Genomic DNA, 27,842 nt, shown 5'->3' with positions numbered 1-27,842 from the left:
ACTGAGAAGATAAAAAGCCCTGAATCGGATTGCCTCTCAAGCCATGTCTGCACGCTCCAGGCTTCTATTACAGCTAATGAAGCCTAATGGTGAGAGAGCCTCTAAAAGTCTGCCTTATGATGCAATCTGGAGTATCTATTGCCCCTCCCATTTTCTTTCCGCTGCTAAAAGTAGTCTGAGAAGAATGACTAGCCTCTTAAACTTCGACGCTCACGTTCGACGCATTCCATTTATTACCTCTGAAGAGTTCTCACTTATGCGCTATTCAGTTCCTGTATATTTGTTCATGAGCACTTTAAACTCTTCGGACGTTTTCTAACTACATTAATTAAGGAAAAGAGCTCTTCCTAAACCGATGAAAGCTTAGCAGGGTGAATCGGCAGCACACGCACAGCATCTTCAAGCGTTCACAGAAGTGCAAAAGTGTAATTTATTGGATCAGTGATCTAGATGTGATCTATCATTTTCTGAAATTTTACGTAAAGAACGGAAGCTGATATTTGAAATTTGAAAGAAAATACATTTAAAAACAACTTTAAAAGGAATTCCCGTTCACACAAAGATCTATAGGGTCTAAAAAATAAAGCAAAAAAACCCTGAAACTGTGAGTTCTATGTTCTGTTCTGTGGGTTGTTGAGAGAAATGAGACGAAAAAATAACCACTGTTTGAGAACAGGTTGAGCAGAAAAGCATCACAGGAATACTTCCCTCAGCATGGATATATATATATATATATATATATATATATATATATATATATATATATATATATATATATATATATATATATATATATATACAGCAAATATGTTAAAAATGATGCATCATGGTACAAATGCCAACTTGTATCCGATGCACACTTTTTTAAAATAAATGCATCACATCATTACTTTTATGCCTATGCAATATTATACATTATATACAGCATAATATATAGTATATATGTTAATATACTGTATGCATATGTTTAATCCATTTTTTTATTTGGAAATGTTTGCCCTCTCATATTACAAGTTAATCAAGGAATACAGCCTGCAGTCTTAAGTGTGAAAATACAGCTAGAACATGCAACGTTCTCTCCCTGATCCACCATATGGTGAGTGGGCTTGTGTTTGATTCCTAGAGTTGAAAGCGAAGCCGTCAGCCTACGGCTCGATCTTTTGACCGCATTTGAGGAGTTCCTTAACCTCTCGCAGTGCAGCGGCTTTCAGTTGCTGTGGCGCTTCCACCGAGATTAATGTTGCATGCAGAACAGCCCAAGGTGGCTCTTTGATGCCAACTAACTCTCCCTCGCTCTCAACAACACTATTCCCCACTGAGGCACAAGCTCATTTGCACATAAATTCGCAAGCACATCTTGCAAGCTTGTTCAAGATCAGACTCTGCATCCAGATCAGGTTTTATTTGAACTTTCTCGGCCAAGCTGTTGTCGCAATTGTCCAAAATGTGCACGTTTACTCTGCCAACACAAAATCGTAACATCAAACGAGCATGAATGGTCTTTGTGGCTTTTTTTTTTTTTTTTTTTTTACATGGGGCATAGTGTTACTTGTTGCTATGAGCAACAAGCAGCATTAACACGTATATAGAATATAGACAATGTATACTGACTATAAACTATAATCAGAAAACCCATTATACTGTTTCTTCCAGTGGAATCAGCTTCAATAAATAAATGACAAACTATTTATTCCCTGAACATTATTAATTCCTCAAACTGATCAAAAAAGCAATTTCCATCCAAATGCTCAAAACCTACACTATATAGACAAAGGTATTGCAACACCATACTTTTCCAGCCATATGTGGTTCTCTTCATACTGGTAACAAAAACTTGAAGGCACATTTTATGCTGGAGCATAAAATTTTCCCTTCACAAAAACTAGGAGACCCAAACCTGTTCCAGCATGGCAATGACCCTGTGTACATATCCAGCTCCATGATGATATGCTTTACATGGGTCGGAGATCTTTATGGAGTTCTGACCTCAACCCAATTTATCACAAATATCTACAAGCATATTAAAAATCCAGTGGAACATAATTTATTATAGGAACAACTGTGGACCAAATGTTGAAATGGATGTTCAAGAAGCATATATGAATCTTATGATCAGGTGTAAACAAGACATTTATTCATATAGTGTACGTAGAATACCGAATGTAATATATAATATCTTACTGTAAAGATGTTAAGAATTTCACAAGTTCACAATTCTCTTTACCTCTGGCTTGCAGTCCTGGTCCACATGTCTCCTGAGCTCCAGGACTGTCTTGTCGAACGGACCAGGGCACCAACTGGCACCTCCGCCATTTATGCGTTTTCCACCTTAAAAATTAACCCAATTCAGTGTTTCAGAGAATCCTGGAGCAACATTTCTGTATACATACAGAACACCACATTAGACTCATATATATGTGTGTCTTTACCTGAAGCCAGGGCAAACAGAAGGTGCCTCACACTCTTTTTCCTGGTAAAGCACTTCTGGGCAGTCCTGACCCCCATTTGCAGGCAGCTGAATGATTATCCGCTTCCTGTATTGCTTTCTCTTAGTTGAGCCACCTTCAGAAGAAGAGAAACAGGTTATCACTAGTTTCCATATTTACTAGTAATGAAAAGGTTGTTAATTCCTATTGAAAGAAATTTATTTTTATAGATAGAAATATCTAGAAATAATCAATGTATTTTCTGAAGATGCAATTGCCACTTCTAGAATATGGAATAAACTAAATAATCCAATAACAAAACTACCACCCATGCAATCCCCACCTACCATCATAACTACCCATCCACCCTTACCTCCATCTACCATCATAACTACCCATCCACCCTAACCCCCACCTACCATCATAACTACCCATTCAACCTAACCCCCACCTACCATCATAACTACCCATCCACGCTTACCCCCACCTACCATCATAACTACCCATCCACCCTTACCCCACCTACCATCATAACTACCCATCCACATTAACCCTCACCTACCATCATAACCACCCATCACTGTAACCCCCACCTACCATCATAACTACCCATCCACCCTATCCCTCACCTACCATCATAACCACCCATCACTCTAACCCCCACCTACCATCATAACTACCCATCCACCCTAACCCTCATCTACCATCAAAACTACCCATCCACCCTTACCCCCACCTACCATCATAACTACCCATCCACCCTTACCCCCACCTCCCACCATAATTACCCATCCACTCTATTGAAATTTATTGTATCATTCATTTTACGTCTTTATGTCAATTTCTACTTCTTGCTCATTTGTAGTATGTTACTTTGGCAATACAGAAAATGTTTTTTCATGCCAATAAAGCACACACTAAATTGAATTTTTGTATTTATTTATAATTTATTTTCTGACATGTGAATGTTCTATACGTTTTTACACATTATTTTTTAACTTTTTATAAAAAAAAATTTCAACCATATCTGGATTCTTTTTTTTTTTTTTTTTTTTTTTTTGTGCAATAGAGACTTCACTTGTGCATTAGAGGTGTTCAGATGGACAAAGCTGGACAGGCTGGTTTATATAATTTCTTTTCTTCATTTTATTTTCAGGAGAAAGTGTAAAAAAGATGGGAACAATTTTTTTTGTTTGTCTTTGTCTCTAAACCCAGAGATGTGTCAGTTTGGTACTGGGTTGAAATGAAACCAAGTTATTTTAAGGAAAAAAAAAAAAAAACCTGAGACAGCAGAGACACAACAATGTTAAGTTGACAGCTCATATAATGTGCTATTGGTTCCTCTTTCAGATACTGCATACAATATGCGTACATACTAAATGCATATAACATCAAACTTATAGTATATAAATATGTATGCACAGTTTAAATATATACAAAGTACAGCAAGCAGTGAAATGTTTTCAATGACTGTTGGTCTGGGATACAAAATTAAATAATAGTAACAACAACAACAATAATAATAATAATAATAATAATAATAATAATAATAATTATTATTATTATTATTATAATTATAATAATAACAAAATATATCAATCAATTAAATTGATTAAACATGATCTGGGGGAAAAAATATTGATTTATATTATATATATATATATATATTCATTTTTTTTTTTTCCCAGATCATGTTTAATCAATATTATTATTATTATTATTATTATTATTATTATTATTATTATTATTATTATTATTATTATTATTATTTATTATTATATATTTTTTTCTTTTTTTCTTTTTTTTTCTTTTTTATTATATATATTTTTTCCCCAGATCATGTCAAATCAATTTAATTGAGATATATAATTGATATATATATATATATATATATATATATATATATATATATATATATATATATATATATATATATATATATATATATATATATATATATATTTATTTATTTATATAAACATCTCAACAAAGATCAAGAGAATTAGGAGGCACCTGAGCTGTGTTTTCATAATTAAAAAGAAAAATACAGACATTTCTAGAATTCTGCTTATATGATACTGATTTATAATTTTTCTTATATTCTGTCGGGCCTTTTTTTTATACAATGCCATGCCTTAGAGAAATTCATCACTAAACAAAATCATCATAAAATCCAATAAACACTGCAACCCTTTTATTATTGGTAAAACATTTTGGAAAAATCAAATCTAGATTCAGGCAGTGCCTCGAACAGAAAAAGCTCTACGTATTCAGTTTACAATCAAGGGCTGACAAAAGGCAGCACTTCATCTCAAGATGTCAAATATTTTCATCTGCATCTCGCACTTGAAATGGGAAAGAAAAAAAAAATACACGAGAGGTTCGAAGAGATGAATACGCTGCGTGGTTCTGGAAATGCTCTGTGTCAATATATCGTTCTTTGACATGCATGCGCGATGTTAACGAGTGTCTGGAGTCATTTAGTAGCTGAAGTCGGCATCCACTTTGCTTATTAGAGCGTTTGTTCGAATGCTTTGGAGTTGCCAGGCAACTATCACTTTTTATAGTCGTGATAGTCTGTCGCTGTGTGAACAACATGCTGCTTTACATGTTTAGTGAACACACAGATTGGAGCTAATTATCAGTTTGTTCACAGAAAACTCCCGCCTTTTCACCCGTCGCACCCACAACACTACAGCCTTTTTAGCATCTGTCCAGTCATATCATCTCGACGAGAAAATCAAACATTCCGGTTATTGTTTACATTATGTCTGGTTTTACTATACAGGCAAACCTGTCTGTATAGTAATACTAACCTCTTTGACAGGTCGATGGACAAGGGCTCCAGTCGCTGTATGGAGTAACAATGCAGTCTCTTTTGCATGGAAGTAGACACGGTCTCACTGTCTCCGGGCGCAGACTTTCAGGACACCTAGACACCAAAAAGGCTTGTAAATTTGTAATAAAACCAACACACAAGCACAACACATATGCCCCTCAGAGATACACCAACCAGACATGACATTATATCATTAGGGTTAATGCATAACACTGATTATCTCTTCATCATGGCACCCGTTAGTGGGTGGGATATTTTAGGCAGCAAGTGAACATTTTGTCCTCAAATTTAATGTGTTAGAAGCAGGAAAAATGGGCATGAGTAAGGATTAAATATGACAAAGGCCAGGGACTGGATAAGAGCATCTCCAAAACTGCAGGTCTTGTGAGTTGTTCCCAGTCTGCAGTGGTCAGTATGTATCAAAATTGCTACAAGGAAAGAACAGTGCTGAACCGGTGACATGGTCCTGTAGCTCAAATTGCTGAAAAAGTTAATGCTGTTAATGCTTGATAGGTAATGAATGTTTTGGCAGCAAAGGGTGGGCCAAAACAATATTGGGCAGGTCATAATGTTATGCCTGATCAATGTATAAAGTACTCTAATGTTTGTGTGGGCTTTTTGAACATCCCGTTCCACATTTGGTCCTCATTTGCTGTTATGATAACCTCCACTCTTGTGAGATGTTTCATTAAATGTCTAGCTCCAGTTTGTAAAATCAGGTACTGGTGTAGGTGGGGAGGTCTGGGATGCAAACCATGGTTTCATTTTATCCCAAAGGCTGGCTTTGTGCAAGATTTGGTAGTTCAAGTGAAGGGGAAATTGTATCCTACTACATCCAAAGACATCCTATACATTTGTGTGCCTCCAGCTGTTTGCGTAAAAATGTGTCCCAATACTTTCGTCCATATTGTTCGTACATTGTCAATAACTAGAACTAGTTCTTAAAGCAAGCACAATCGCTTGAACAATCCTGACTGACAGCAGATCTGTATTTCAAGGATCCGATTTCATTTATTTCCTTTGGTATAAGCAACAAATTTTATTTCGCTAGCAACTCATGTTGCTGCTAGCATACAAGTAAAGCTGCTATAATCTTGTAGCTTTTGGAGCTTGGTACAGAAATTCTTTAAAAATGATGCAGGCAGAATAAGTCATGGAGCTTTGATGATTCAATGCAAACCACCACCACCACCACCTCAACCGTGGGCTCTGAAGGATACCTAGCAGGTGGTATTAACCGAAAGAAATGTGTGTGTATGTGTGTGGCCCAGGTAAAGGCCAGGACAAGAATTACATGGAAAAGAAGGCAGACCTTATTTCCATTGCCAGCATGAGGTGCGTGTGGCAGCTCCCTTTTTCACAGCTGGCGACGGCGTTCATCCCTGCTGTTAAACCGTATAAATAAATAGAGGTATTTTTTTTTTTCTCGTACAGCAGACAGCTCGATGCTGACGAGCAGACACCGCTGTCTAGATCTGAGCATCACATACTTCTTCTTCTTCTTCTTTCGGCTGCTCCCATTAGGGGTCGCCACAGCGGATCATCCGTCTCCATACCACCCTGTCCTCTACATCTGCCTCTTTTACACCAACTACCTGCATGTCTTCCCTCACCACATCCATGAACCTCCTCCTTGGCCTTCCTCACATACAATGTCTGATAAATGTGTAGACTAACATGGAAGCCCATGTGCTTCAAAGTTTAAATCTGTTCATAAAAAAAAAAAAAAAAAAAAAAAAGAGTCAAATTCCTTTGTCATCAATTCTATGCAAATTTCTTGCCTGCACTTCATGCTGTGTCATAGATTTAGTTTAACAGACTTGCAGGAAAGTGTTTGGAGGTCTACACAGTTCAGTATATACTGTACAGACACCCATGAGTAAGGCTGTTACTGACAGTTGAGAAATTGCCATGTTTGCTCTTTTAGCTGGAGTAGCATTTTCTTGATTTGAACAATCTACTGGCTATGATCTGGTTTTAGGATATGATTCGAAATTTGAAAGTGAACGTTCAAACTAATACAATCCTTTCCATTGACATTTATGGCATTCGGTAGAAAAGAATAAAAGATGCACTGGTACTAGTCAAATGTACTTTACAACACAGCAAAGTTCTTTCTTCGCATACCCCAGCAATGTTAGGAGCTAGGGCCAGAGCACAAGGTCAGTCATGATACATCACCCCTGGAGCACTGAGGCTTAAGGGTTTCGCTCAGGGGCCCCAATAGTGGTAGCTTGGTGAGCCCAAGGCTTGAACTACCAACCTTCTTATGAGTAACTCAAAGCCTTAACGACTGAGCTACCATTTCCTTACAGTTTTCTAATTTATACAATGAGCATGTGTGGGATTTGAACTCTCCAACATCTTAACCAATGAGCTAGCACTTAGCAAAACTAGTGTCAGTGCATTGCCAGAGAATCTTTTCCAGTCATCCACTACCTCTTTCAGGTTTCAGTGTGGGAATATAATGAGTACCCATTTGCTTTTTTTTTAATAACCTCCACCGTTCTGAGAAAATGTTCCACCAGATTTTGACGTGTGCTTTTGGAAGTTTGTGCTCCTTCAGCCACAAGGGCATTAGTAAAGTCAGGTACTAACGTAGGTGAGGTGAGGAGGCCTGAGGTGCATTCTAATTCATGCCAAAGGTTTTCTAAGGCTGCTCAAGATCTTCTAATCCAACCCATATCTTCATGGAGCTGGCTTTGTGTACAGTGGGCATTGTGAAGTTCAAGTGAACGGAATATTCCATTACTGCATACAAGGACATCCTATACAGCGGTGTGCCTTCAGATTTTTAGTCACAGCTTGGGAAAGAATCACATACGGCTAGAAAAGTCAGATGTCCTAATACTTTTTGTTTTGAAAGAGAAAATTTTGGAAAAAAAGTAGAAAAATTATATCAGAACTCAATCTTACTTCTTGGGAGGCACTTGGCCCACGTTTACGCGAACACAAATGACCTTGCGGGTCTGCATGCCCACAGAGCAGGAAGCTTCAGTGCCAGAGGTTCCAGCTCCACTGCGGGTGAGCGAGCCGTTGGCAGCAGGAACAGATGTATCCTCAATGCATTGGCCCCAGATACCCGTCTGCCAGTGGTATACAGTGCAGGGGTGCTCATTACAGCTGCGTACCTCCTGCAGCGAGCTAGTGTTCGGGCACTGAACCGCACCTATAACAAACACGTAAGTGCATAATGATTTAAATAGCTTTGTGTTTTTAAGAATATGGAAAAATAAGGTGATAAAAAAAGAATAACACATTTCAGAGCTTAATTAAAACAATAGCAGATGGTAGTCGTTAAGCAACTACGGAAATTATGGCTATTAGGATCACCATGGATGTCTCCGAATAAATTTTTATGTGCAAATGATGCATGACTTGAATACTTGACAAGCATAATTGATTAAATTTTACTTTATATGACACATTTAACAATAGACATTGTCCCAGAGCAGCTTTATTGTATATGAGGTGGTATCAAAGTTTCGAGACAAATGGTGCTAAATGGTGCCCTTCTGACAATCATAAACAAGTACAAAGACCAACCGTGAAATTTTGCATGAAACTGGGCAAATCTGCCACAAATTTTTTTTAATGCGACGAGTCATTCGAGGTGTTTGGAGTGGCTTCAAGAGTGGAAGGACATCACTGAAAGATGACAAGAGATCAGGAAGAACTTCAACGAGTAAGCCCTGAAAATGTCAAAACCGTACGGCAACTTGCGCATGATGATTGTCAGAGAACGATCCACATGATCTCACTTCCGCACCCAACCTACTCACCAGATTTGGACCCCTGCAGACTTCGATCTCTTTTCCAAGATGAAAATGAGTTCAAAGGGTGCGGTTTTGACCTCAGGAATGAGGGAACTTTGAGCAAATTTTTTTTTTTATATATACTGCGTTAATAAAAAAATAACAAACTATTTAGTGTTTTGCATTTCTTCCACTTTAAACATATATATACATATATACTGTATCAACTCAAATATATACTAGTCCTCAAATGTGCAATCCAGGGGCGAGACACCTCGAGGTGAATCAAGCCGGTCTAAAACAAATGGATTTTTTTATTCCATTTAAACGGTTTTTAACCACTTTCAATCCTTACCGTTTTAAACCGCAATAGGTAGTACACGCGTATTTGAAGGATCAGAATAATGTGACTGCTGACTCATGCTTTCAAACCAGATCATAACTGCACACTTTATTGAAAGGTTCTTTTAATGAGCTCAAGCCCTACCAGGTTAAAATAGCACCAAGCTGATTATCTCACTGAGCCTTTGACAGAAAAATAACCCCGCAATCCTGCTTCCGGGGCATTACCTTATGGTTTCATACAGATACCAGAAGCTGTTGCTTTGATCTTTATCCTATTTTCTTCCAGACAACGAGAGTGGAAAATCCTAGCATGTAATGACTCAAAGCCTTCTTTTTTTTTTCCCCGAATCCTTTTTTTTTTTGGTGTTTTTTGCAGTTATGAGGCCTGTCAGGATTATGTGAGAATGGCCTGGCGATTAAGTAAACAAGCTCCTCAGTGTAAGAGATAAAAAAAATTAGCCTGCAATAAAGGAAGGGGGGACCCATTTGGGCCCCGGGTGACCCTTGACCGCTATTGGTGGCCATTAGTCTTACAGTCAAAGCACCCCTGCTTATTGGTCAGCTATTATCCGTTGCAGAAAACACTGACCGCAACACAATCAATGCTGGAGTAGGTGGAAAAAAAGAACGGATGAACGTCGTTCTCCATGAGACGCTGTAAAATTTGTTTATAAAGAGGTTATCGACCGTTATCACCGAGATGCGTTCAAATCCCCTGCCGAGGCATGTTAGGATTCCCACACCTCGTAGGCATGAAATAATAAAACAGCTCTCCTTTAAAAAATGTTTAATATTGACACTTTCGCTAAAGGATTAGCTCTCCATTATTGACTCTGAACGCTGATGAATGCTAATCCTTGATGTTGTAACAGAAGCCTGTACTCTATACCAGCGGTCCCCAACCTCTTTTTGCGCCACGGACCGGTTTAATGTCAGACAACATTTTCACGGACCGGCCTTTAAAGTAATTAGATTTTCTAAATATAATAAAAAACGTGAATCCACTGTGTTGTCTCGTGTTCAATATGCTAGCTTGGGGGTTTCAATTTAGCGGTAATTTATTATGTGTTAGCGGCCAGAGTAGCACCATTAAGAAGATAGCGGATGGAGGTAAGACATGTGACCAAGGCAAGCATCTTGACATGCATCAAGAGTGATGTATTCTTTCTGTGCTGCCTGGTACCAATTGTCCTTTTTACAGGCTGCGTGCCAAATGGTTTCAGGACTAATGAAGCACTCGATACAGCACGCAGGGGGTGTTTTAGATTTATTTCTTTATTTTTAAGAAAACACCTCACGGCGCAGGTGCATCCGCATCTCCGTGCTGAATCCATAATTCATAAAGGAGCTCCCCTTTCACGCGTGTATTAAATACGCCTCTCCTGCCTGTGACATGTTCGGGTGTGCCAGTGACAGTCTGGCGGAGACACTTGCACAGCCATTAGCTGTGATATGAAATGAAGCTCGGTTGATTTGCTCTCAGACACCGGTGCAAGCCCTGCTCGCTCCGAGAGCGTATTTATGGAAATGGAATCCTGGACTGTGAGTGGCAGCTCAGAGGGACAGGGTTTCACCCAGAGGCACTCGCTTCACAGTCACTCCATTACGAATCACTCGTTGCCCCAGTCTGGGCCACATGAGGCTGGGATCGCTTAACACTCCAGGATACTCATTACCGCAGCTGGCTGGGGTTTTTATACGTAAGATCGAAACGATATAGTGCTAACCAAGCAAGGCAGGGGAGGGGGATGAATATCTTCAGACATCTGCACATCTATTTAGAAATTGGTGTGCTTGTAAATCCATAAACAATTACAGGTAAAAAAATTTTAATAATGCTTATTATTACTACTAGAAGACAAAAAAGACGTCTAATGATTTCTCCATCCACCATAGAATATCACCAGAGCATTATAGCTTAATGTAATACACAGATGGATGTCGAATGGTCTCTTCTGTGTGCTCTAGAAGGTGACATGGTTTGTTCTTGAAGGGGTGGGAAGGGTCACTACAGATCAATATTTTTCTCCTGATGGGCGTGGTCCCTCCCAGGATGCCCCCAAACCAGTTCAGAGGACACGAGGGACTCCGTGATGAGGATGGGATGATCAGCGGTGGACAGTAACAAAGTAAATGTAATTTGTTACTGTACTTATGTAGTTTTTAAACGTATCTGTATATAGTTTACTTTACTGACGTATTTCCATTTGGGGAGATTTTTACTTCACAACAAGTCAAATATCTTTTTTTCTATTCAACAACTTACGCTAAATCAGTCGTTTCTTTTTATTTATAAGCGGATAAAGGATAAAGAACATGCGGTCAACAACATACATTTTAGCATCAGTTCGACGGAATAAATGATGGCAGAAACTCAAGTAGTTGAAAAGATTTTTTTATCTCATGAACATTCCAATGGATATCAATCAGTGTTTGAGTCATTAATATAATTTTAATAATAGATCGGTGTGTTGAGTAACATTTGAGTCTTTTCACATAAACTGAGTTGATTAAGCAAAGAGTCTTGTGACAAAAATGATAATAGGAACAATATAGTTATAATAAATAATAGTACAGTGCAACCTCGATACTTGCAGGGTTACGTTCTATGACCCCTCGCGAGTAACAAAAACTCCTTTTGATGGTTCCTTTTTCAAGGGCAATTACAGTACTGTACTGTAAACCCAACAACAATTGTGGATTACTTGTCAAATGTTTTATTTACTACTTTATATGAATAATATATTAATTTACTGTTTTGAAATGTTACTCTGAACTCTTGAGCCACTATCGCGCCAACTATCAGATTTTTCGCGAGTTTTATTTTCGTCCTGTTCCAAATGAAAAGTCGCGAACTAGCCAAGTCGCGAGTGCCAAGGTCGCAATATCGAGGTCTCACTGTACTTTGGAAACTTAAGCAAATATTTCTGTGCTTTTACTCGAATGAAACTACTTTTCCTGGAGTAACATTTTACTTATTGTATTTCTACTTTGACTCAAGTACATGGTTCGTGTACTTCATCCACCACTGGCACCTTCAAACAATCAACACATAGTGAAGATGCTCTGGTACAAAGCTAAAGCCGAAGTGTTGGTGGGTAAACAGAAAGAATGGCAACAGATTTAAAGTAAGAATGAAACAAAGGGACACCTACTGTCTCCGGCAGCGTAGGCCAGAATGGACCGTGATCTCGTCTGCTTGCCCTCTGTGTTTTTTCCAGAGCAGGTGTGTGAACAAAGCGACCAGGACGTCCAGGGGCTGAGGACGCAATCTTTCGTGCATGGCACTTCGCACAGCGCGGGCATGGGCAGGATGGCGTCGCGGCACATTTGCCTGTCCACAAATTCACCTGAGCGAGCAAACAAAGCCACAATGATTATCCTGAATATTGAAATCTACTTTAAAAGCATTCTTTCCACAAGGATATGCAAAGGCTATGTTCTCACATGCAATCTGCATATTTATGGAATCTACTGTCTCGCTTCCCTTCACCCTCATCCACACACATCCACATCATATATATATATATATATATATATATATATATATATATATATATATATATATATATATATATATATATATATATATATATATATATATATATACAGTGAGGAAAATAAGTATTTGAACACCCTGCTATTTTGCAAGTTCTCCCACTTAGAAATCATGGAGGGGTCTGAAATTGTCATCGTAGGTGCATGTCCACTGTGAGAGACATAATCTAAAAAAAAAATCCAGAAATCACAATGTATGATTTTTTTAACTATTTATTTGTATGATTCAGCTGCAAATAAGTATTTGAACACCTGAGAAAGTCAATGTTAATATTTGGTACAGGAGCCTTTGTTTGCAATTACAGAGGTCAAACGTTTCCTGTAGTTTTTTACCAGGATTGCACACACTGCAGAAGGGATTTTGGCCCACTCCTCCACACAGATCTTCTCTAGATCAGTCAGGTTTCTGGCCTGTCGCTGAGAAACAAGGAGTTTGAGCTCCCTCCAAAGATTCTCTTTTGGGTTTAGGTCTGGAGACTGGCTAGGCCACGCCAGAACCTTGATATGCTTCTTACAGAGCCACTCCTTGGTTATCCTGGCTGTGTGCTTCGGGTCATTGTCATGTTGGAAGACCCAGCCTCAACCCATCTTCAATGCTCTAACTGAGGGAAGGAGGTTAGAGCATTGAAGATGGGTTGAGGCTGGGTCTTCAATGCTCTAACTGAGGGAAGGAGGTTGTTCCCCCAAATCTCGCAATACATGTCCCAGGTCATCCTCTCCTTAATACAGTGCAGTCGCCCTGTCCCATGTGCAGAAAAACACCCCCAAAGCATGATGCTACCACCCCCATGCTTCACAGTAGGGATGGTGTTCTTGGGATGGTACTCATCATTTTTCTTCCTCCAAACACGTTTAGTGGAATTATGACCCAAAAGTTCTATTTTGGTCTCATCTGACCACATGACTTTCTCCCATGACTCCTCTGGATCATCCAAATGGTCATTGGCAAACCTAAGACGTGCTTGGACATGGGCTGGTTTAAGCAGGGGAACCTTCCGTGCCATGCATGATTTCAAACCATGAGGTCTTAGTGTATTACCAAAAGTAACCTTGGAAACGGTGGTCCCAGCTCTTTTCAGGTCATTGACCAGCTCCTCCCGTGTAGTTCTGGGCTGATTTCTCACCTTACTTAGGATCATTGAGACCCCACGAGGTGAGATATTGCATGGAGCCCCAGTCCGAGGGAGATTGACAGTCATGTTTAGCTTCTTCCATTTTCTAATGATTGCTCCAACAGTGGACCTTTGTTCACCAAGCTGCTTGGCAATTTCCCTGTAGCCCTTTCCAGCCTTGTGGAGGTGTACAATTTTGTCTCTAGTGTCTTTGGACAGCTCTTTGGTCTTGGCCATGTTAGTAGTAGGATTCTTGCTGATTGTATGGGGTGGACAGGTGTCTTTATGCAGCTAACGACCTCAAACAGGTGCATCTAATTTAGGATAATAAATGTAGTGGAGGTGGACATTTTAAAGGCAGACTAACAGGTCTTTGAGGGTCAGAATTCTAGCTGATAGACAGGTGTTCAAATACTTATTTGCAGCTGTATCATACAAATAAATAGTTTAAAAATCATATATTGTGATTTCTGGATTTTTTTTTTTTAGATTATGTCTCTTACAGTGGACATGCACCTACGATGACAATTTCAGACCCCTCCATGATTTCTAAGTGGGAGAACTTGCAAAATAGCAGGGTGTTCAAATACTTATTTTCCTCACTGTATCTCCAACATCCGACATCCCTCATGCATATATTTCATTAACGTGTAGCCGTGAGCTGTTGGAAATAACCCAAAACTACATGGTATAGGTTCAGCCGAAGTTCACGCAAGCATGAATATTACATGATCGCATCCGCCATCTTGAGGCACTGCCAGTCAGATGAGAGTGAGCAGATGTTGGAAAGCTCATAATCCCAAGCTGTGTGAAAACATGAATGAAAAAGTCTTTTGAAGGCAACCACCTTGGCTTTGGCACCGCTCGTAACTTCAAATTTATATAGTCGCCAGACCCCATCAAACGATCCCATTTCGATTTCATTATCCAATAAACCGTACATAGATCTTAAGGCTTGATGTATTTTGTACAAAGCAGAACGAAGGAAAAAAGTCCCAGTATGATTGGTGTTAAAATCAGGCCTGATGAGTAACAGTTAGAGGTCATCACAGAGCTTATTTTGGGGAACTACCCCCACTACGATAGCCCTTCAATCGATTCGTGACACTCCACCCTGCTTTTCTTCACCGCGGATCACTGGAAAAAAGCCCAAAGTGACAGAAAAGCCTGCGAGTCAGATGACACACCAGGACCCCTTGGGACACAACAGATCTATTCTCATCAGCAGCACAGAAGAGCGATCGATATAAAAAAAACCAGTAGGCAAGAAGAGGAGAGTAGCGAAGAGCATGGGAGACACTTAGCTCTCTTCACATCTCATACACAGATACATGGCTACATGGAAGCTCATTCCAGATCAGCCAAAAAAAATAAATAATCGTTACTCCTTCCTCTTTGGCATTGATGGCGTTCTTTTTCTTTTTTTTTCTTTTTTTTTAAAATCTTCAATATGTGTATTCATATGACCGAGGTGTACTGAGCTTTTTGATTTTAAAGACCGAGACCAAGACAGTGGACGGAACGCCACCCGGGTGACCTTATCTCCAGCAAGAACAAAGACAAAAGTGACCTTGAGCAAACCCTAATATTGCTCGGCAGGAGTGCCAGGAGTTTAAGACATCAATAAAAAAAAATACAGCAGGCTCCTGGGATGGAGAGTAAGAACAGCAGAAAGAAAGGTGAAATCCACCTTGTGTGACTTTCATATCAATATTTTTGCTCCATAATATGTTTTTAAACGTATTTAAATATATGTATATTCAGTACGTATTTCTGAAGTTTTTTTTTTTTTTAACTGCAATAGTCATAAATAATAAAAAAAAATTTAATTAAAAAGAGACACTATCAGACGATACAGTGAGGCAACAATTACATATTTGATGAGACTACAGCATCTGTTTTTACCTTTAAAATCGATTTATTGATCCAAATCGCCCGATCGGTACATTTCTAACAATCACACTGTGAGCATAATAACAGTCTTACAGTTCAAATTTATTGTCGCCTTCATAGCAATTCTAGTTTGTGCTCAGCAGTTCGTTTGAATTCGCTGCAGCTGGAAAAAAAAAAGGCTGAATAAAAGCAAGCCACATTTAAAATCAACCCTGATGATCATCCCAAAAAATTTGCTAAAGCTCTTAAGATTATATTCAAATGTTAGAATCGTGGTGATCAAACATTTTTCTGTTTCTACAAATCTAACCAAGAAACTTGCTTCATTATTTAACTTAAATGAAAAATTTTTCTTTCTTTTTTCTTTCAAGAAAGCTCGACTGTAACCAAAAACACCACAACCAATCACTTTCAAGTAAAACATGAGCTGGCGGTTGACAAAATGTAAAAGCAGCCTTATCGGGAGGTGAAACTTTCTCAGGTGCTAAAATGGGGACAGTAATTATGAGATGCACAATGCTGCTGAAAACACACACACACACACACACACACACACACACACACACACACACACACACACATCTGTGTCTTTCACTTTCTCTCCCTCCCCCGGGTGCTCATTAGCCGCGAGGATGCTGGCGCCCGATTTCCCAGTAATTGCTATGTCCACCCGGCAAAATTCACTTACACACAGAGTGAAACGTGTAAATGCAAAGTACATTTACAATGTGCTCGTGTATAATTTACTCATTAATGCACTTCTAACTCAATAAGCCTCTGTTCTCACCATAAAAAAACTAATAAAAAAACAAAACCAGAAACAAAGAAATTGCATTGATTGTATTTGAATTTTCCCAATGTAATTTTTCTTCTTCAGCCTTACCATAATCTAGAGTTAATTTATTGCATATATGTATATATTATATATAATAATTCTCCTTCCCATTTTAAACCGAATTGGCCTATTGCTGAAAAAATTCAATCAGCATGTTTCTGTTCTATGTTCTACGCGATTAATTCGATTGGACAAATTAGAATTGCAATTAAACCACGGCAAAGTTGCTCCATCCCTCCCACTGGTCCCTCATCAAGTTGAAATCGCATTAAATATGCATTAGGGCAGTGTCTGGGTGTCTGACTTCCCAAAGATGCGCTTCAAGTCGTGGCTGCTGAGTACTGGGAACGGGTTTTGTGACCTACCGGATTTTTACGTGGAAAAAATTACGTGGTACGTTTCGTATTTTTTAAGCGTGTTTTTTTTGGCATGGATGAATAGGAAGGTTGCCAGTTCTTTGTATGATCCTTCCTTTCTTTGTCCTTGAATGACAAAATATGTGCATTTTCTCACCATTTCAGGTTCCTTACGGGGAGAGGAAGGGTTATGAATTATATTACCGCTTAGGTTATATTCAGTGAATCTGCTCTATTTTTTTTATTTATTGAACATTTTGGAAAAGCATGCGCTACTTGGCTTTTTTTTTACAGCTTGGTTGTAGACTGTAGTTTGTTCATTTTTGCACTTATTAAGTCTGATAATGATTAAATGTTCGCTTGTTCAATAAAAAAAAAAAGAAAACTAGTTTTTAGTCATACAAGCCACCAATCATTCTCCTCACTCCACTGAAATCTCCCTTTTGGCCAACCGAACAATAGGAGACCACTACCAGCCCCTATAAAGACAGCAATTACGAAAATAGGCAACGGACCAGAAAAGGGACCCTGTTGAGAGAGTTCAAGAGCACTTTCAGCTAAACAACGGGCAAGCAAACCGCAAAAGATTTTTCCAACTCGATCCAAGCTTGTTTTCCATTAAACATTTTGCTTTTCAGATTTTCTTTCATACAGGATTTTATTACCTTCGCTGTTGACGCACTGCACTTGGGGGTCCTGCGTCCCGGGGCCACACTCTTTGTCATTGTCAGGAACGCATTCCTCCAGCTTCAGCAGCAGCCAATCGTAGCAGCTGGGCTCCTCACAGGGTATGGCCTCTGTCAGGTGAGGGCAGCTTCCAGTGCCACCCGTAGGCTCGTTTAACACCTTCCTCTTTCTCAGCTTGAAACCTAAACACCATACATGCAGATGCATTTCGGATTATTAAGGAGGTAGGGTTATCGTTAGACTGATGCAGTCTACAGAAATGCAGTCTGCGCTCTCATAAGTGTCATATTTCGCTTTTAGCAAACACTCAAAACCATGGCATAAACCCAGCACACGTCTCAGTGCTCAGGCCTGAATTTATGTCTAAGATCAGTTTACATTTGGTATTAATCCAAGTCTTTATATGGCTACGAGGAAAAATCATAAACATATTTAACTATATTAAAAAAATAAAAAACTTTAAGCCACACTCACTCATTCACCCAAAGAAAAGTATAAACCCGCCTCATTTTTCTTTACTATATTTAAAAGGGAGGGAACATATGAATATTTGGATGGATGGATGGATGGATGGATGGATGGATGGATGGATGGATGGATGGATGGATGGATGGATCAACAGATAGACAAATGAATGAAAAGATAGACGATTAGACTATGCATGGATGGAAGAATGGATAGACTGATGGACAGACGGATGGATGGAAAGACTGAAGGATGGATGGATGGATGGATGGATGGATGGATGGATGGATGGATGGATGGATGGATCAACAGATAGACAAATGAATGAACAGATAGACGATTAGATTAGATTATGCATCAAGACTGAAGGATGGCTGGATGCTTGTGGTGGCTCTGTAAGAATTCTAAAAAAAAAAGAAATCTATCCTATAATATTTGTCTATTGATTCCTACTTCTAGTGACAAAGCACTCTTTGTTTTATCTATTGAAATAAAGGTTGAAAGTTCCAAAGCATTCCATCATAGAAAAGGTCCTTAAATGCATTGAATTAGAGCTTTGTGGACCCTGAGATGGTCCAAGGTCACCTACCCCCCCAGCATCCCTCATCTCAGCAGGCTCCTAATCTAATTCATACTATGGTTTCAGTCTGATAAGATGATCTGCAGGGGGTCGTAGGGGGCCTGCGGAGCTGAAACAGTCACAACGCCTCTCTTTGATTATGTCTGTAAAGGCGATATATACGTTCGCTTTTCATTTTTTTTCAGGTGAATAAACCGCGATGTCCTAAGCATCCTTATGTACGGTAATGAATGCAAATTTACGATTACATCCTTTTTGGCCGGTCAGATAAGCGACCGAATAATTCCTTGGAGATAAATAATGGTAATTCAATTCGCTTGTCTTCGTGCTTTTTTTTTTTTAGCTACACAAGATCACTGTGCTGAGGCAAAGAAAGACACTGGAGGAAACCATGATACATGCTGCTAATCAGATCCAAACAGAGTCTTATATAGATTTATATTTATATTCATATATATAAAACAGTATGTTTATGCAATGGTGTTAATTTCAAAAAACTAATTTTACATAAAATGCTTGTTTGGTTAAAATCTGAATTTTTTTTTTACAATATTTTATGAAACATTTAAATAATAAACTAAATATATGCAATACACTTTTCAACATATTAATTAAATTGAGTAATTAATTAAAATTAAATTGATTCAATGAAATTAGGAAAAATAAAATTAATTACTTTACATTTGTTAGACCCCATTCAGGTAATACAGATGTGTATATAAGTGTGTGTTTTACATTTAATATTACATTTTCTAAAGATATGATCAATTTAAAATGTTCCACTTATTTCAGCATACTTCATTTTAAGATTTAATGTCTTCATTCCTACCATCCTTCATTTATTATATCCCTCGAAATGCAGAATTGTAAGAAATTCTTGAAGCTGGACATAAAACGCTAAAGAACCCGTAGCGCTAGCACACGCTAGTTTTGATGCATGCGCAAAACAAATCTTATTTCCAGTATGGAGTGAGTGGTTATTGTGACAGCAGTTTTGTTTTTATACTAGCATTGTTTTATATCAAGTTTGATAAACATTTAAAAAATGCATTCAAAGTCTAAACAAACGTGCGGTCCGCCACTTAATACAATCCTGAGGAAACTCAGATTTTATGTTTTTATGTTCCACATGTAAAAAGGTACATGTGTATCAAACCAAAAGCCCTGTATCATATTGTTTCGGTACAAATATGCGTACAGCTACATCCCTAATATATATATTTGATGGACATTTCAGTGTTCAGGCGGCTGATCCGAAAAGCCGGAGTGTGTTTACTGAAGTAGCACCGCAGTCTGCCGACACATGCGTGAAACATAAAAGAGACAAAGTACCTCACTTGTCTCCTTCAGCCCACAGCTTCCTGCATAATGAACCCGGTACTGAGCACTGGAGCATGTTTGGCAGCCGTATGTTTTTCACACGGAGCACAGAAAGGCGGAATAGCGCTACATGCTAACTGAGAATTGATCACTATGATCCACGAGGACTTTCTTACCTTTTATCAGTTCATGATGCTTCAATAGGGACGAGTAAATATACGTCAAATATGGCACACGGGTCGCCAGACTCTCGAAGATTCTTTTTTGGCTCTTACTTTTTCTATTATTTAGGCTCTTAAAGGAAACGCCAAAACCCCATTCACTGTTTCTGTTTAAAACCTTTCAACCATCTGTCTTGCACTGATTTATCTTCCCCTCCCTATCTGTCTCTTTGTCCTCTAAAGTAGCTCATAAGCTTTTATTGTGGAAATGCATTGTCCCTGAGAGCAGGCGCTGATAAGCTCACTGATGGAGAGATGGAAAGATGATGAACGCTCGGTTCAAAGGTGGTCGCTTTTATCACACACCAGGTGTTAAATGCTGAGGCGGGAAGGAACAAACTTATAGCTCCACAAATAAAAACAGGGTGACTCTCCTCCTAGATCTACCTACTCAGCTCCATCAGACCTGTGTGGAGATGACCACTTGAACCATGAAAATGAATTTGGACTGCATGTTAATATGGAAAAAGTTGTAGGGTTTCAATTGCAGTGAACAATTGATGACCTCAAGATGATGAAACTAGAATGAATGGATGTCTGGCGTCCCCCAGATAAGGAAAGGTTCCTTTTAAAATCTGGTTTCTTTCAAGGTTTGTTACTCATGGCATCTCTGGGGGTTTTTGCTCACCACCATTAGGCTTGGTCATCAGGTTCCTCACCATCACCAACACCATTCCAATCTCACAATATTTCAGATATTTAGATCCATAAGTCTGCTTCAATTCCATTGTTAAAAACCCAAATGATGTGTAAATATTATTTTGTCTCTCACACTCACTCAATGTCTCCTTCTCTCTCGATCAGTGTCTCCTTCTCTTTTGCTCAGTGTCTCCTTCTCTCTCTCTCTCTCTCTCTCGCTCAGTGTCCCCTTCTCTCTCTCTCGCTCAATGTCTCTAACTTATTCTTTCTTTTGCTCTTTCTTTCTTTTTTAATGTCTATCATTCAGTGTCTTTCTTTCTTTCTTTCTTTCTTTCTTTCTTTCTTTCTTTCTTTCTTTCTTTCTTTCTTTCTTTCTTTCTTTCTCAGTGTCTCTCTCGCTCAGTGTCTCCTTCTCTCTCTTTCACTCAGTGTCTCCTCTCTCTCTCTCGCTCAGTGTCTCCTTCTCTCTCTCTTGCTCAGTGTCTCCTTCTCTCTATCTCTCTCGCTTAGTCTCCTTCTCTCTTTTGCTCAGTCTCCTTTCTCTCTCTTTCTTTCTAACCTAGTGTTTCTCTCTCTTTTTCTTTCTCTTTCACTTAGTGTATCTCTCAATTTTACTTCTTTCTTCTCCTCACTCAGTCTCTCTTTCTCTCTGACTCAGTGTCTCTCCTCTTGCTTCTCTCTCTCTCTCTCTCTCTCTCTCTCTCTCTCTCTCTCTCTCTCTCTCTCTCTCTCTCTCTCTCTTTCTCAGACTGTCTTGCACCAACTCTACAGAATTGTGTATTGTGTAATGCAAGCTGTACATTATTCTGCTCCACTTTGCATTCTATATTATTCTGGACCCTTATTCTGTATCTATTCAATCATTCTATCCTATTATTATGTATATAATTCACACTATATCTTATACAGATATGATGATTATTCCTCATCTGTATATACACTTTGTATAACTCTTGTACAATCGTTCATTCATATATTGTACATATCACATATTGTAAATTTCTATCTATCTATCTATCTATCTATCTATCTATCTATCTATCTATCTATCTATCTATCTATCTATCTATCTATCTATCTATCTATCACATTATTGTTTCTTTGTTTCTATAGGAACGGCAAATTCACACAGCACAATGGAAACTCCAGAATAATCTGAGGTTATTAATAAATGAAGTATTTAATGTATTAATTAAAATTGCAAATAATCATAGTTTGATATGGTGAAGAAATACTGATAATGTTTATAGAAGTTTCAGTACTTCATCATGAAGTACGTTTCAGGACTTCACACTTTCCTGTTTCTGAAACAAACAGTTTCTCTGTGAATTTTTCTTTTTTCTTTTTCTCTAAGATTGAATAATTCTTAGTAGTTATTATTTTCCAGAGTAAGAATTGCTAGTGCTTTTCTAATACACAATGTTGCTGTACACAAAATATGAATTTTGCTGTAGATCTAACATTCACCTTTCTTGGAACTCTGGTCTTGACAGTTTTCAAAGGAACAGGGTCCCCAGGCACTCCATGAAGAAACTTCGCACTCAACTGGACATGAGATCTGACACAACTGACTGGTGTTGGGCGAGATTCCCAAACACAGATCGTTGCTCACAGGCCGGGATGCTGAAAGAAAAGGAAAGAAAGAAAGAAAGAAAGAAAGAAAGAAAGAAAGAAAGAAAGAAAGAAAGAAAGAAAGAAAGAAAGAAAGAAAGAAAGAAAGAAAGAAAGAAAGAAAGAAAGAAAACATAAAAATGTGATTTTTTTTTTATCTCAGAATAGTTTCTTCTTCTACTTCTACTTTCTAATTTCTAATTTCTACCCATATTGTCAGTTTGAGATTTGTGTGCTAATTTAATTTGCTAGGAGGCATAATAATGAAGGTTCTTGCATGGTGGAGGCAGTAATAAAACATTGTTTTTCATTTGGAACAATTAAGAAAGCGCTAATAAATAAAAATAAATAAACGACTGTATTACATGATGTATTCATATTAAATTTACAAAAGTTTGTGGACATCGAAACAAGATTAATCTGTTTTCTTTTTCCACATGAAGTCAGTTTTTTCTGTTATAATAACCTCCACTTTTCTGGGAAGATGTTCCACTGAATTTTTGAGTATTTGTGTTTAAACCAAATGGCCTAGGGAACATCAGGTACGAATGCAGGGTTGAGGTTGGAGCTCTATAGCAGGCCACTCAAGGTTTGGTGAAGGGATAATTTCATTCTATAACATCAAAATATGTTCTATGCATATATAATTGTGTGGCATCAGCTTTGTGTAATTTTTTTTTAAATATAACTGGAAAAATCAGGTGTCCCAATATTTCTGGAGACACAGTGTGTGTGTGTATATACAGTATATACTGCATAATGTGTGTGTGTGTGTGGACAAGAGACTTGTTGCAAAAACATGCTGTAAAACACAACATTCTCAGAAAAAGAAAAAAATCTGCACCACAATTGATTATAGGAACAATATGGAGAGGACCACATACAACAATCAATGATTAATAGAAAAAAAATATACATAAGTGAGCAAAAAAAAAAATCAAACACCTAAATCATATAGAAAAGAAATAAAATCTATAATTGTATATTCAATCATGAAATCGAGGCAAATCTGATCAGACCCGCTGTGACCCGGACCGGAAAAAACATGTACCGCGAACCGTAACGAGAAATTATTTCTCGATATTCTGTACACTGTAGATGTTCTTTGTGTGCGAGTGTACTGTAGGTGCACACGTGCAGAATTCATCAGGAGGTGATTTTCCGCAAGGTCGAAGCACTGATGGATTGCCTTGTGACAGATCTGCATTTCATTCAAATGCAAATTACTGTGTGTGTGTGTGTGCGTGCGTGTGTGTGTGTGTGTGTGTGTGTGTGTGTGTGTGTGTGTGTGTGTGTGTGTGCGCTTTGATGGTGCTGTTTCTTAAAATGTGCAAGTTTGTGTTTGTGTGCATGCTACAGTGTCTATTCCGTGAAATGGGGGGGGGGGGTGTTTAATGTAAAGTCAATTCTGTACTGTATGTTTTTAAATGTACAACCAATAGTGTTGCGTTGCTACTCGCGATATCTGTGGTCAATTAGGTCACTAAGCCTGTCCCCTTTTGGTTTTCTAATTCGACTTCCAATAATATCGCAAATTGAGGAACCAGCGACCATGGTTCCTGGGATTTTCTTCTCTTCGGATCTGCCTGATCCATCACGATACCCCACCTCTGCATGGAGTCGAGATGGAGCTCCTTGAAGATACCATTCTGATTAACTTTCCTTAATTTGTGTGGGATTATCGTAAAACCAGAGCTACTAAACAGGAGAATTTCTCCTAATTTCAAAATCCTTATTCTGTCTTAAAATGAGAAACCTATAAAACCATTACCATTAAAATCGAGATCACGCGTTTTGTCAACAATTATTTATTTAAATGAAGACCGTGTTGTAACGCGCAGTAGCTACGATGCGAAAAAAACTAAGCTAAATCATTACCTTCTCCAAATGCTTTATCTGATTGAAGCATAAAACATTATTGAATGTATCGAAAACAAAAGATCTTCAACATGAGAAACTGAAATCAAACTACAGAGGAAAAAAAATGTCTGAATGAAGGTCTAAAAATGAATGAACCCGACTGGAACCCTACTGTTTCGAAAGAGTGTGGTGACTTAATACTACAGACTCTTTGTTATTAGGTTGTAAATAAATGTGTTGATTTGTTAACCTTAAAACCAGTTATTAGAGCTAAAATAAAAAGATATAAGACTTTAAATGATGTTTCTGATGGTCATAAAGTTCAATATGCAGGTAAAATAACTAACCTTCCTTGACTAAGTCGGCCTTGTATAGTATTTTCTTCTTAAAATAAGGTCAATACGATTTTATTACCAGAAGATTGTAAGTCTTGACTAGATAAGGAGTTTTTGCAGGGCATGGCAACTCAGGGAGTTTTACCCTTCCACAGGTTCGCTCATTAAGGACTTACAATTATAAGTAACAAACGTAGATATTAGTTAATAGCGGCTTTCTCTCTGTAACATCATGGACAAACACATAAAGAACATCTTATTCATTCTTGATCACCACATTACCTGTGTAAAGCTGCTTTGAGACAATGTGCATTGTTAAAAGCGCTATACAAACAAAAATTAATTGAATTATAAAGCCGCTTTGAGATTAGGTCCACTGTTAAAAACGCTCTACAAATGAAAATAAATCGAGTTGTTTGGGCAAAACAAAGAATTATTAAAAACCAATTGTAGCGCGGTCCTGAGACAAAAGCAGCTCTCAAAACAAATGATGTCATTCTTTTTTTTTTCTTTTAAGAATAACCCCATTCTTTTTAGCCTTACAGCTGTGCGTCATTCCAACGGACAAAAGCTTGTCTCTGGATAGATCGCGTTTCCTTCTCACCTCCCCATTAACCCAGTCTGATTAATGACACTCTCCTTGCAGTCTGACCTTGTTCAGGTGGCACATCATTCACACAGAGGCCAGATGGTTCGCACTTCGCTCGCTCAAGAGTTCCCCGGTCTAATTAGGGCGGCGATATGCCATCGGTACCCTCTGCCCGTGCACCAGAATCCAGCTCCCTTTGCTCTGCATCATCTAGAACGCCAGCTCCTCGCAGGAGTGATCTGTAACAAAGCCATCACGCCAAACCCTCGACAGGGAGTCGCTTTGATTTAGAAACTGGGTGAAAACCTAGCCAGGGTGGAAGGAAGGAAAAATGAGTGTTTTGCCTTGTGTGTTAACCGTGTGACGACGGCCCTCCCCCGTACTGTGCGAGAGGAAATCAAACAAAGCTTCATGAGACACGAAGAGCAGAGCAGGAAGCTGGATGGTGATCCTGCTTTCGTTGGCACGCCGAAACGCAGCGAGCCGCTTTTGAAATGTAAAAAAAAGCTGGAACGCCGTTTCTGGCACCCATAGGCAATGCTCAGGAAGGCAGCCACAATATCTGAATGATTGGAGCAGGATTCGGGTTCCAAACAAAGCTCTCGTATTTCTATGGTAATGACACATGTGGGAACCACAACAACCTTTTTTTGTTTTTGTTTTTGTTTTTTGTGAGCGCACCGTGGACGCTAAAGACTGGCGGTGGATTTCCCTGCAGTTCCCGGAGGGCAGGGGAGCTGATTAAATTTGCACAACACAAACCCTGCTTGTATTTATTGTTGTTTTATTTGGACTCATATTAAGATTAGGATTCAACATTTCAATCAACCAGTCAAGTAATCAGCTGTAGCGATGCCTTCCTGTTAACAATTCTCAGTGATCATGTGGTCCGAAATGAAACATTCATAGTGCTATGACCTATACAGAGGACGGTGCATTAGAGCAGGATGTAGAATGTTAAGGTAACGTATTTGGAATGCAGGAGTGTCAATGTTAGCGTTCCACCAAACCCGGTGATGCCGTATCGATCAACTAGGAGTCCAAGAGTGAGCAAAATGAGCTGTGCGATTTGGGTGGGAGGTTTGGCATTACTCTATTGTCAATCAAGTATTCCGAAGAGGGATGATAAAGCTGAGTGTGTAAGTGCACAGCTATGCTATGAGCTAGCATGAGTAGTACTTTGAAAGGATGCAGTGGTTGGCATCTTCATGTGCTTTATCCTTCTAGAGACGGGTTGTTCGTGCTAGCCAAACAAAGACAGAGAATTTGAACATGCAATAGTCTGAATCCATTATATTTTTCTAGCAGGATATCCCCTCTCCCACAAACACTTTTTTTCCCTTTTTTTTTTTAACTGTCTGTCGCAGTCATCATGCCTTTAGGACCAGGAAAACGGCAGTCTTTCAATAAGATGGTCTCGCACACTTAAGAGGTGCGAGCGCACCGTTTTGTTTGTCCAAATTGAATGTCTTTTATTCTCCCTGGATTCACTCCGACTGTCTGTTCGAGAGCAGATGTGGCTATTGGAAGTTCTGCACAAGGTCACCAGGTCAACGTTTTGAGCAGATGGCAGGAGACGACTTCTGTCAACGTGTGAAACACTACAGACATGATACCAGCTTTAGTGCCCAGCATGGGGTTACCAAAATCTTTCCAGCCATGTCACATCACACTTAATGAATGTGGGTTACATTTTTTATTTATTTATATATTTTTTCCTGATCTTGCATGGCATAAAAATCTATAAAACACTATTCAAGAGCATATCTGTAAGATTTGTATGATTGTTTTAAGATTTAGCTTTTTTTTTCTCCCTCACTTAGTTATTAAATCTTAAAGGTATTTATTTATTTATTTTTATTACGAGCTTAATTACCATCAGAGCAAGGTCGGTGGCAACTATAGGCAGAGCAGGCAATTGCCTAGGGCCTCGTGCTTGGATTGGGGGTCTCCATGACCCTCACAAAACTATACATAGTTCACCAATCAAGACAATGCAATGGCTCCTGCTAATGTTTAAAATATTCTTTGCTATTGAATGAATTTGTTACTGTTTTCATAATCACGTGCTTCAAGTCAGATCAAGAAGCTTTTAATGACATTTCTACCATAAATAGTTGACACAGAACCTAGTAAATGAAATGAGGCAACGTTCCTCCAGAACGCTGGTGATACATTAAACAACATAGAGCTACATCACCCAAGAGTGGCAGCTTGGTGTTTCCAGGGTTTGAACCCACAAAAATCTGATCTGTAGCCCTTAACCTCTGAGCTACCACCTCCCAGTGGTTCACTGAGGCTTCACTCTTTTCACACCATCAATAGTGCTATGCCACTTGAGGGCTTGTCTTCTAAATTCATTCATTCATCAACCCAGACATCTCTTCAACCCCAACCCCAGATTTAAGCTTCTCAC

General features: G+C 38.7%; 1 protein-coding gene across 1 annotated transcript in view; it reads right to left on the bottom strand.

Annotated features, from left to right (window-relative positions):
• thsd7aa (thrombospondin, type I, domain containing 7Aa) overlaps positions 1-27,842 on the bottom strand; it is a 121,032-nt gene that overhangs the window by 33,426 nt on the left and 59,764 nt on the right. Inside the window, exons 5-11 of the mRNA XM_083543165.1 lie at positions 22,499-22,654; positions 17,785-17,988; positions 12,521-12,715; positions 8,182-8,434; positions 5,243-5,358; positions 2,430-2,562; positions 2,225-2,328 (exon numbers count right to left, since the gene is read on the bottom strand). Of these exons, the coding sequence (XP_083399291.1) occupies positions 2,225-2,328; positions 2,430-2,562; positions 5,243-5,358; positions 8,182-8,434; positions 12,521-12,715; positions 17,785-17,988; positions 22,499-22,654 (1,161 nt within the window). The remainder of the gene's footprint in view (positions 1-2,224; positions 2,329-2,429; positions 2,563-5,242; positions 5,359-8,181; positions 8,435-12,520; positions 12,716-17,784; positions 17,989-22,498; positions 22,655-27,842) is intronic.

This window comes from Silurus aristotelis (assembly GCF_946808225.1).
Source record: "Silurus aristotelis genome assembly, chromosome: 6".
NCBI lineage: Eukaryota > Metazoa > Chordata > Actinopteri > Siluriformes > Siluridae > Silurus > Silurus aristotelis.
The sequence above is the reverse complement of the archived record's forward strand: the minus strand, read 5'-3'. Positions and strand labels throughout refer to the sequence as shown.